General features: G+C 38.7%; 1 protein-coding gene across 1 annotated transcript in view; it reads left to right on the forward strand.

Annotated features, from left to right (window-relative positions):
- The window catches only part of XRN2 (5'-3' exoribonuclease 2), an 85,678-nt gene that overhangs the window by 67,430 nt on the left and 6,406 nt on the right, over positions 1 to 11,842 (forward strand). The window contains exon 28 of the mRNA XM_048842425.2: positions 6,765 to 6,834. Within this exon, the coding sequence (XP_048698382.1) occupies positions 6,765 to 6,834 (70 nt within the window). The remainder of the gene's footprint in view (positions 1 to 6,764; positions 6,835 to 11,842) is intronic.

Here is an 11,842-nt window from a genome sequence, read left to right on the forward strand (position 1 = left end):
CCAAGCTAGTTTTGAAGAGTTGGGACAAGCAGACTAGAGAGAGCAAAAAGCTAATGGGAAAATGTTATAAATTTGCGGTACTTTTAGCCAGCTTGCACGTATGCATGAGAGAGAGAGAAAATTAATTACAGAATGGGAGTGTCAAATTTCATTATATTTCAGTAATAACAAGCCACAGGCAGTGGAAGTGAACAGTAGAGATAAAATAATGGTAGCCATTTTAAATTAAACTTATTGTCCAGTCCCAAACTAAATTAGGTTTACTTAAGGACTGCAGGATCAAACCTTTAAATTTATGAGGTATCAGATTGCACATGCAGCTTTCCCAGCTGCTCTAACCAATGTGGAGTGGCTGTGGCTACTAAGAATAAGAACAGCCATACTGGGTCAGACCAAAGGTCCATCTAGCCCAGAGTCTTGTCTTCCAACAGTGGCCAATGCCAGGTGCTTCAGAGGGAATGAACAGAACAGGTAATCATCAAACGATTCATCTCCTGTTGTCCATTCCCAGCCTCTGGCAAATAGAGACTAGGGACACCAGCCCTAACTACTAACTTTGATTTTTTAAAAAAGTGTTTATAGTAATCAAAAATAGAAGAGAACATGTAATGGTGTGGAGAGAAGAGTGTGATAATCAGAATGGAAGGCATAACTGTCTTTTGTCTTGGTCTTAGGAAATACTTAGATTTCAAATCTTTGTGTTCATCTGAAGGGAGAAAAGGAAACAAATGTTGGGATTGATAACCCATTTGGAGTACCATGAGTGTCTGGTACTGATTTTTGCATTTTTAAAGATCATGTCTTGGCACTTTGAAGGAGAACTTTCAAAGCAATCCTCTGAGCCTTAGACACATGGAGCTGACCTTTTCATTTAGGTACTTATGTGGCTTGTATCACCATAGCATCTGAGTGCATCTCATTGCATAGAAGACACTCCAGATACAAATATGTCCCAATGCCATCATTCCTTCAAATTGAGTAGGCTTGAATCCACTGATCAGCATGGAATTCCAGTCCATCAGTTTGCCTCAGGCACGATCTTGGGGTTTCTCCTACGTTTTTCCAAAGGAGCCCCATTCTACCAATTGGAAGATTCAGTAAAAGAGCAGATTGTTCCTTGAATGGGTCCTTGGATTTGATTGGTTCTCATATCCAACACTTGCCAAGACAGGAGCATTTCATTTCGTATTCTCATTTGAGCATCTATCTCCAGGGATAATAGTTCAGCTTTTTTTTGGTGCTGTTGAAGTCTCCCCTTCTTTTGGTGGGGTCCTGCAAATCTAAAATCCAGTCTGTTCCTAATGTTAGATTTTCCATTTCTGTCATTATTATTTCTCTAGTGCTGGTTTCCCTACTCTTCTGTTACATGAGGATTGGTTCTTATGCCCCTGGACTTTCCCACCCATGTAGGGAAAAGGGAGGTCAAGTCAACAATCTTATGGGCAGTTCAGCTTTCCTTTAGCATGTGGCATGAGTTGCCATCTTCAGTCATCTTAAAGGCATCTTTCAAAAAGCAAGAGGGTAAAAATGTTGCCGTTGTGTTCGCCATTTCCTAAGCATCCTGAACAGACTTGAGAGACGGCCTGCTCTTGATACTATCTCCATTTAAGAAGATAAAATCTGAATTGGAGGAAGAGGAGGGACAGAAGATTGAGAAGCTTCCTTACTCTTCACCAGTTTCTGTGTTGCCTATTCCCTTCTCTTCTGTTGATGATACTGAGGCCTTCCAGGAGGAAGCTTTAGCTCAGGCCATGAAAATCTAGTTTGGCCTTTCTGCTGCACTCAAGTTATTTACTAACTACCCTAAATTTTGTGGCAGTTCACTTGAGGCTTCGTATCCATCTCTTCCAATACTTCAGTGATTGGTTAGTGAGAGAGCAGATGCTGTAGAGTATACAATCTGGTTTGCCAAAGACTTACAGGGAGTAAGGATAAACCAAGAGAAATCCGTTTTCAGTTCTGCTCAAAAGATGACCCCTAGTTGGAGTATGGTAGTGTCAACATTAGCAAAAGTTGACCTTCGTCAAGAAGGATCTCAGGAAATGCTTGGTGCTGTCCAGTCAATACCTAGTTTGTGTTCCTGAGGCTCCTGGAATTAATGGCATCATGTATCTTCATTCTCTACCTGGCAAATGGGAGCTGAATTAAGACCTCTGCAATCCAGTGATGGTACCTCAAGATACCATACAGACTAACCTGATTTCAGAAGAAATCTCTCTTCAGATCACTTTTTTCCTATGGTCCTACTGATAGAGGATGCCTCTAAGAGTGCAGCCCACATCTGTGCCTGCTGACAACCCACAGTTGATGGTTTTCTGTGGAGCTCTGGTCACACACACATATTCAAGCTGAGAGCAATTTAGCTTGCATTTGAGTCTTCCTTCCGTAGACAGTAGCTATCTTACTGAACTGGAGCAAACATTCTATATGTGTTTCCTCCAATACAAATGGTTCCCAAGGCAATAAAGAAAGGATTGAGCTATAATCCTACTGATAGCCCTAATTCTGGCTAAACAGGGCTTTTGGGTACTATGGGCTTCTGGATCTAGCTGTGGCAGCTTTCTTGTACCTTCTCTTTCAACTCAAGGACACATGCCTCACCGAAATTCAAAGGCTCTACCACTGGAGCCTCAAATAAGCCTGAGGACAAACTCGTCTTCTGTCAGGAGTTCTTGGAGATGATGTTGGAAAGTCAGAAGTCTTCAGCTAGGAAGTCCTACACTGCCAAATGGAAAAGATTTTCTAAATGAGACACACGTAAATTATATCAAAATCCGATCTGAGCAGCTTCTTTCTGTATAACTATAAAACAACCACAGATGAGATCAGAAGATAGGCCTTAATGCGTGGGAATAGTTGTATGTCAAGATAGTAATCTGACTAAAGAGCTCCTGAAAACTCTCACAATTTTTGTGTTTAAAATGTATTGGAAAAAGTAGAGAGAATGCAGTTAAAACTGTGGATTGAAGAAGCAGAATTTTATTTTAGGAGATTTGTATTTTATATATGATGAGGTAAAATGGGACTCTAGAAGGGCAATGTGGTCAATCAAACCACCACCTCTTTTTCAAGAGCCTGCTGTGGGTGTTTCTTACCGTTGTTCTCTGATTTGACTTTGATGTACCAATTTTCAGTTGATGAATAATTGTCTGTGTGCTGATAACTTGGGGGAGTCAAGTGCAGTCTGGTGGTACTGTGCAAATGGCATATTTGGTTTCTACAATCCAGAGTATGTGATTTATGACTTTCATCTCAGTCAGTAAACTTGTCAATTAGCTGCATTTGAAAAGTGATTTTGATTAGTGCAATCAGTAAACATGAAATCTTGTCTTTGATTGCTACACTGATTAGATAAATTGTTACTTGAGGAGTTGCTGGGGAAGGCAGTTTATATGGCCTTATAGCTCTAGGAAATGCCTAATTTGTAAAGACCAAAGAAAATATTAACTGTCATTTTTTCCTCTCCTGCTTGTACCTTTTTGAAGTGCAATTCACTTTCAGGCTTTTTTTCCTTCTTAAAGTGATCTTCTGTCAGAACCATGCAAACGAATGGTAATAAGTTTGTTTTAAACTCTACTTCATTATTAAGATATTCCTGCTTCTGAATACTTAATCTGTGTGTTCCTCGGTGCTATACAAGGAGATTTGATCAGAGTTACTTCCTGAAGGGGGCTATGTCCTAACTTTTCAGTTGGAGGGGAAGGTTAAAGAGCTTGAAACACACATACACCAGGCGCTCGTGATTTGGGGGTCAAAATGAAAGATACATCCTACACCTGGTGGGGACTAACCTCCTCTCACTGGAGGGCTTTCCTTGGACTTTATTGAGGAGCAGAAGACATGGGGTTTTTATAAGTGAGTGTTGGATTAAATGTGTAGCCCTGAACTGCCAGGAACAAGGACAGCTTCTTTCATCTGCTTGGCCTCCTGGCTGCTTGGAGTGCTCCCCTACTTTCTGGCTGCAAAGAAAAGAGGGAGCACCGCATCTCCATGCTGCTGGAAGTGTGAAGTTTCCCTCCCTTCGCCTTCCCCTCTACCCCACTCCATCTTCTGTGTACTAGACAGGAAAGGGCAGTTTGACTCGCCTCCTCCTTTTTCCCCACCCCCAGGTCTCCCATACTGCTGCTGCTGTCCATCAGCAGTGACACAAGAATCTGGTCAGTCTGTCTGTCAGTTCTTTTACAGGACCCATTACAGCTGTATCTGAGTGGCTTCCAATATTATAAAGCGTACACATTAAAAAAAAAAAAACCCTCTTCCCTATAGTCAGCAGGGATTGGACTTAATTTTTGTTCACTACTTGGTTCTTTTTGCGGGGTGTCTGTGGGACAGCTACATCAAAGGGAGTTTTGCACTTCACTCTGGAAGTGCTAAAGTTCATGATCATCCCAGCCTCCCCCAGCAGTGAGTTCCAGGTTTGTGGGTCAGTTGCTGAAAGCTCTGTCTCCTGAACACAAATCTGACTTGTGAAGCTCTTAGTTCTGTTTCAGTGGCATGTATCTGTTGTGAGTAGGTCATGTTAGCACACTGTGAGGTGGTCTCTGAAGTAACTTGGGGGAGGATCCCATGGGGAGCCCTTAAATCAAGACCCAAAACCATGAATTTGACCAGGCATCCAAGAGGAAGCCAGTGAAAGAGACCGGAGTGTTGGGGTGATGTTTCTGAACATGTGGAACAGCTGTCGGTTTAGGAACCCGATGACCGTATTGCTCAGGTACTGAGAATTAAGGAATCTAGCCTAGAGGTTTTATATGGCTGGATCACCATGGTAGAGTCCAAGCCCAGGAATGGGGACAGTTTTTTTGACCTCTATAAATATAAAAGTGGGGCCATTTACCAGGACTATGTATGAGACACCAGGTGGACAGCCTAATTAAAAGAATTATGGGCATACCTTTGGGGTTAAATGTTTAATCCTGAAATGCAGATCTTTCATTTTGCGTCTCTTTTCAAATGGAGTTTGTTTAAAATGAGCGATTTGAAACTATGGGTCATGGAAGATTGAAAAATGGCCAGTATAGTCAGTACTATCCCCTGTCTACAGTACATAGTCAAGTGCTTTGGTACTGTCCTAGTCTGAATGATGAATCTACTTCTCTTAAAGTATCCTATCCTCTCTAATAGACCTCACTGTTTAAACCTTCTGATTCGTCTAATTTTTCCTTATCCTAATTTAATCCCATAAATTCCCCAGCCACTCTCTGGCAACCCTAAAACATTATTTTTATATATAATGCATTATCTTCAAATTAGCAATTAGTTACAAGTGAAATGAGTTTGGGGAATCCCAGTCTAGTCTCTAACGGATATATTGTCCACACTATAAGTAATCTGGCCGATGTGAGCATGACCTATTCTGATCAAAGGAGGCCCAAGGCAGGAAGAGCAGAAATGTTGGAGATCAGAATTTATTTCCACCAGCAAAGCTGTTATCTTCAGTAGGACCTGCCTGCACTATACAGAGTTCTCTCAAGTGCTACCATAAAAGGTTTCTGTTCAGATCAGACCATTAAAATGCACAAGCAATCCAGTCTGAGTTCCTAGAAGAGTGGCTCATATTTCCTTCTCTCCATGCTTTTCTTAAAAGCTCAATTGAAAAAGTAAATGTAGAGTTCTATCAAATTATTGCTAAGCTTTGGTGTCCTTGAATATTGACAATTTAACAGGCTATTACTATCCTATCACAGTATATCCATTAGACAACTTCTGGAACCAGCTGTTATAATTAGGTCACACTTAAACACCATTGAAGATAATCAAAGATGTCACTGAAACTGAAGCTTTTGACTGAGACACAATTTAAGTGTTTTGAACTGACCAGGGAGCTATTGATTAAATGTTTCTTTCATCCTGTTTACTGGTCAATTTATTTAGAAGAACAGCAGCCATTTAATTGCATGTCTTATTAAAGCAAAGTTGTTGCTGGTACATCTTTATACAGAGCTAGCGCTTGACTACAAGAAAACAATTGAAAAGTGGGTGGTCCCTTTCATTACCGTTTCTTACTGCTACAATGCCATGTGTCCTGAGCCAGATTTTGCCAATTTTTTCCCGTCTGTATAATAACTGTTCAAAAGGACCCAGAGTAAATCATTATATTCTGGTGGCCAGCAAAGTTGAAAATATAGTATTCTTAAATCATGTCTACACCCTATCAGCTTTCCGATTGTATGGTGAATAATTCAGCCTAATAAAGAGGACAGAATTATTGGTTGATGCTTATAAAAATATGGTAATTCATTATCAGTGTGTTTCTCCCCCCCCCCACCCCTATTTACAAAGTTCACACATACTGGCTTATTGGTGGATGTATTTGGTGGTAATGCTAAACGTTGTCTAAAAGAGGCTTTTCAAAAGTTGTGGTAGGAGTCATAATTTCTTTTGTTGTAAAAATTCCAGAAAATGTATTCCTTCAGAGGTTTAAAACATTAACCAGTGTATTGGTCCCAGTAATTGTAATTTTTTTCCTCTTGATTACCTGAAATTTAGCTTTCCATTGTGTATATCAATAAGATACGAATGGAGACATTTTGCTCTTTCACCGGTTTCAAGTCACAGTTATTCCACTGAAGTCAGTGGAATTATTTTACAATTACACCAGTGTAGAGTAAAAATTTGGCCCAAAAGTATTTGGCAGCAAGTCCAATTTGGGGGGTTTGTTAGTACTCTGAAACTTTTAAAAATTTGTTTTTAACACCTACTTGACAATAAGTGATGTATGGGACTGGTTTTTGCATATTTGACTTTTTTGTTTCATTATACAGATCTACGGCCCCAAGAATCATGGCGTGGTCCCACACCTCTGTTTCAACAGCCGCCACAGAGATATGAAAGGTAAATTTTGTAAAAAGCTTTTAAATATTTAGCTCCCTCGTAGTCTACAAAATGTTATTTGTTAGTCTTAAAAACTAGGCTTTTAATTTTCTATTTAAATGTATTAACTCTTAAAAACAAATTGTTACAAGATCTTAAATCCATGATGTATTTTTATTCTGGGGTGTGAAATTCAGTATTTCTCTTTTTAAAAGATTGAGTTTCTGGCTAAGAAAGAAAGAGAAAACCACGTTCTATTAAAAACCAGAAACTTCAAAATTAACTTTACTGTTGATGCTTTGGTTACCATTCTTGGATCTTTGGCCTTTATCTTATTGAAGCTTTTGAGATACCATGAAATTCAACACAGAGAGCTTAAAACTGCATTAGATTTTTGTACAGGCTAAACAAATTTCTTTTTAGGAGGGTTGTGGAGCTTAATGAGGCATAACTAATTGTGTTCCACTTTTATCATTTCTGTGCTGGAACCACAGCATTAGTACAGACTAGCCATTGATTCTTGCTACAAACCTCTTGAAGTCCTAATCAGCTTCTTTGGTACAACTTTTTCAGGCCTGACAAGCCTATTGTAGGGTAGTGTCACTGTAGGTCAGTAGTTATTAGTTGCCACTGAAAACAGTTTCTTTAACTACTTAAGACTGAACTGAATTAAATGCAGAAGGGACTCAGAGGAGGATTATAGAATCTGCAGTCCAATAAGTACCATGGAATAGAAAGAATGTGACATGGTTTGATAATAAGGGATGTTTTACATGTGTTCCTTCATTGATAAGTTGTATGCCCTTAAGTCGGAAGGACTTTACAAACTCCAGGATATCTGAATGCTATGAATAATTATATTAATATATATATAGTGCAATTTTAGAATACAGATTTAAAATGGACACTAACTTTTACATATGCTACGTTTACTTACAGCTGTTAATGCTGAAAAGAATCAGACTGGGGAAAAGTTGTTTGGCTGTTAACAAATACGCATACTTTCCATGGCAACATTTTTATCTCTCTCAAAATCACTTCAGTTTTACTTTAATTTGCCATCTTTAATGTGGAATCTTGCCTTATAAACTTTATTTTCAGGGTTTTATTCAACAATGTAATAAACTGAAATACCTGATCTTAACTAAAAGTAGCTTCACAAGTAGCTATTGTTTTCTTTTTTTAATGAAACAGTACTGTGTGTTTTGGTAACTTGTAATGGTTTTTTACAGTGCTAGGAATTTCATTCTATTGGTCGGCTAATTTCACTGATTCAGTATAATTGAACTAAAATTTCTGTTTGGGCTTCTGGATTTCCAACTTCATACTTCCACCTCTTCAACCAATCCTGACGTGCGTGCGTGTGTAGTATAGTTTTAATAGTGGGGGAGGTCTTGGCATGGGGGCACAGGACTTAGTTTCCTTTTTAACATTGGAAAGATGCTTGTACTTAGGGTCCAGACATCTGGCTGTACAGCTATATATTGTCTAGTCTAGTATATGGTGGCATCACTGGCTCCTTAACCTTACCCAGTGTGCTTTCAGTATTGTAGGAGGTGGGATATGTGGACGTTGTGCAGTGTGTTAGTAATGTTACAATGTGGAGATCACCATTCATTTCTTAAACTTCCATTTTCAGTATCCCTCCAATTACTTTATGGGACTGAAGTTGTTCATGTCATGGCTTAGCCAAGAAGGGAATCTCTTTGGAAAGTTTGCAGAAAATCCTTCCAGCTTTGAAATGAAAATAAGGTGGCTTTTCACAATTCAAGATTTTTTTTTTCTGGTACTTTTTGTGTTCATACCTCTTTGGTTTATAAAACCACTAGCTTACTTGACTTAGCTCCCCAGTGGGGACAAATACACTCACTATGTTCATGAAGATACTTGATTAGGAAGACAAAAAAAAGTTTAAAATGTTTAAATGCACTGGGCACTGACATTAAATTACTTGCCTTACTGATTTAAGCATGCATCTAAAAGGTGATGGGCATGAATATTTGCATAGTTGAACAGACTCTCTGCCAGTGCCTCTAAAGGACTTGAGATTGGGGGAGAGTTGGTTGTAATAGACATGATACTACTTTAGACCTGGTACTATTTTATTGGCTCTAATGCCCTATAGAGTAGTGGTTTTCAACTTGTTGATAATTACCCAGCAGGAGGGAAGTGGCCACCAAGTTTTTGTGGCATTGTGAGGCTGCTGTCCATGTGCTGTTTTGCCACTGTCCGCTGCTGCTGATGGTTCCTCCTCTTGTTCTGCCTGGGTTGGGGCAAATTGGGAAGCAAGTGGGCATTGAAATCATAAGAGGGCGGGAGCAACACAATCAGGAAGAAACTCTTCACCTAAAGGAGGCAGGACTGGGAGAATGGAACCTCCTCCACTCACAACAGCCAGCAGGGAATGTGGATGTAGTCCCGTCCCTGACAATGAATCTTGAGGGCTCAGTGAAGCCGGTTCAAAGATGTCTGGAAGGCTGGATTGAAAGTGGTCAGATTTTTGGCTTGCTGGAGGGAAACTTGGTGCTTATGAAATGCTTCTCTCAGAATCAAAATGAGCATGTTGTCTGTACAGGAGTGTTTACGTTTTTAGAACCAGTGGTGTGAGAGTCTCAAAGTATATGTAGGGGAAATAAATTATTAAAACCGCAGGAAGTTACTGTTGAACAGAGCAGCTGCTGCGTACTTGCAAAGAGTCTTACTGATCTGAGAAGTTCTGATACAGTCCATCTAAAATCTAAAGCATTTAAGGCCTAATTAACACTGAATAAGCATGTGAGAACATAGGTGCTGGAACTAGAGATGCTGGGCGTGCTGCTGCACCCACTGGCTTGAGGTGGTTTCCATTATATACAGAGATGACAGTTTTGGTTCAATGGGTCTCAGCGCCCCCACTATAAAAATTGTTCCAGTAGTGCTGTGTGAGAATGCTTTGTGTTCTAGGCTTGTTTTTTCCAATGGCAGTGGCTGGACTTAATTGAGAAGCCTTATATATTTTTAATGTTGTTTGTGAGCGATGTTGATCATAACACTAGAAACCTTGAGAGATCTGGGTTGGACCCTCGCATTTCAGGGAAGAGAACACCGTCATTTCACTATGCGTATTAATGGCATAACTGGAAAATCTAAACTGAGCTAGGATCGTTTTAGTCTGTGCTTGGATGAAATCTCCAATGAAAATCAGGTCTGAAACATATTAACATTTTCTTACTATGAAACACCTTCCTAAAGCAACCATAACTGTCACTTACCATGCATGTTAGGGTTTCATTACACAATCATACAATACTGGGTAATATATCATGTTTTGTCCTAATTCAAATACAGCACAAAGGGCACTGCCCTTCTGTCTGTGACTTTGTATAACGGCATGTATATTAAGGGGTCAAGCTGTATATTAAGACAGAGCCTAGATCCTATAGTAATACATATGCACAATAGCACAGAATTTATTCCTGTGGGAACTGTAACTTTTAATTTCCTGATTTGTCAGATTAAAATGTCAACTGTAATCTTGCATTAATACGGTTTTGGCATATAAATAAGGTACATAACCTAGTGAGTGAAGAACAGAATAGAAGTCTGGATGCTGGTTTGGTTACTTCTAATACTACATAGTACTTGCACAGCATTTTGAACATGTTAGATGCTATATAAATATTCAGTAACTTAACAGGTTTAGCTAAAATCTTCCAATCATACTACATAGCTGTTTCATTTTTACAGTGGCTTGAAAACAACAGAAGTGTCTAACAAGCTTTTAAATCTAAGGAACACTCATAGTACATTGTCGATCCATCTTAGTAAACACTCCTAATATGCAGACTTACAAAATTACACTGCTGAAGTTAATGTATGTTTTGCCTAATACAAAAATATATTGTGTAAATTTTGCCCTGTGTGCAATAACTGTGAATTGCCAAAATCCTTTATGAATAATTGTTGCTGCACATGCATATTGTCTTATTAAAAATCAACATATTGACTATTTAATCACTGCTTGGGATGGTTTTGGGGGGAGTTAAATACTCCAAATTCATGTTATGCACTGACTGCCTGAATAATTTTAACTCCTTATTTAAGATCACCTTGAGTTACAAAAGCACAAATGCATTTTAACCACAGTCCCTTGGCATTTGTATAGAATTTAAACATTCATTTAAATGGAATCTGTTTTGACAATTTTATTAGGAGAGACCTTACAGAAGCCTATGCCTACATAGACTTTTGTGGCGTAGTGACTTTATAATGGAAATGTTGACAAACTTACTGAAATCAAGGGATTGTTAGTTAATGAAAACCAAAGCTCATGCTACTTAATGTTCATAGTACTTTGATGGAATTTTCTGCTATCGCCACTATGATTTATCTGACAAAATACCAAGACATATTTTGAATCCAGTGTTTTGCCTTAAGGGGAGGATATTATTTCCTTGAAATGTAAAATAAAAATATTGCTGAACATGTATTTAAGCAAAAGGAATATTTCCGCACGAGTGTTAGGTGATCTGGAGTGCTTAATTCATCCTGCCATTGATTTTAAATAATTACAGTATTGGCCTGACTAGTAAATGTTTCAGATAACGTTTTATGAATGCATTGTCTGTTGTTTGAGACAAAAAATAGGTAAAAGGGGTGTATAATTCAGCAGTAATTAAGGTTTTGCTTCTGTGCAACATTTAGTTCTGTTTCAGTAAATATCATTTTGCATATTGCTTGTAAGTGCCAACTATGCATTCAGCATGAAAGAGTCATACTTCATACTAGGAATCTTGTCCTTTTGTCTCTGTGGACAGTAAGAGTTCTCATTGCCTAGGCTTTGGACATCATAACTGTTCTTAAAATCTGGCCAGACAAAGTAAACATAATGCAGTTTTTACAATGTAAACCTAAAATGAATGGGAATAGGAATTTAAACATGAAAGCCCCTCTTTAAATATGTACTTTTCCCCCATCTTGTTATATTTACCTTTTTGTGTTTTGGGTTCTCAGAAACAGCTTGCCATGATCAGTGCATTGGCTTAATATA

Source organism: Caretta caretta, chromosome 3, assembly GCF_965140235.1.
Source record: "Caretta caretta isolate rCarCar2 chromosome 3, rCarCar1.hap1, whole genome shotgun sequence".
In the NCBI taxonomy this organism is placed as follows: domain Eukaryota; kingdom Metazoa; phylum Chordata; order Testudines; family Cheloniidae; genus Caretta; species Caretta caretta.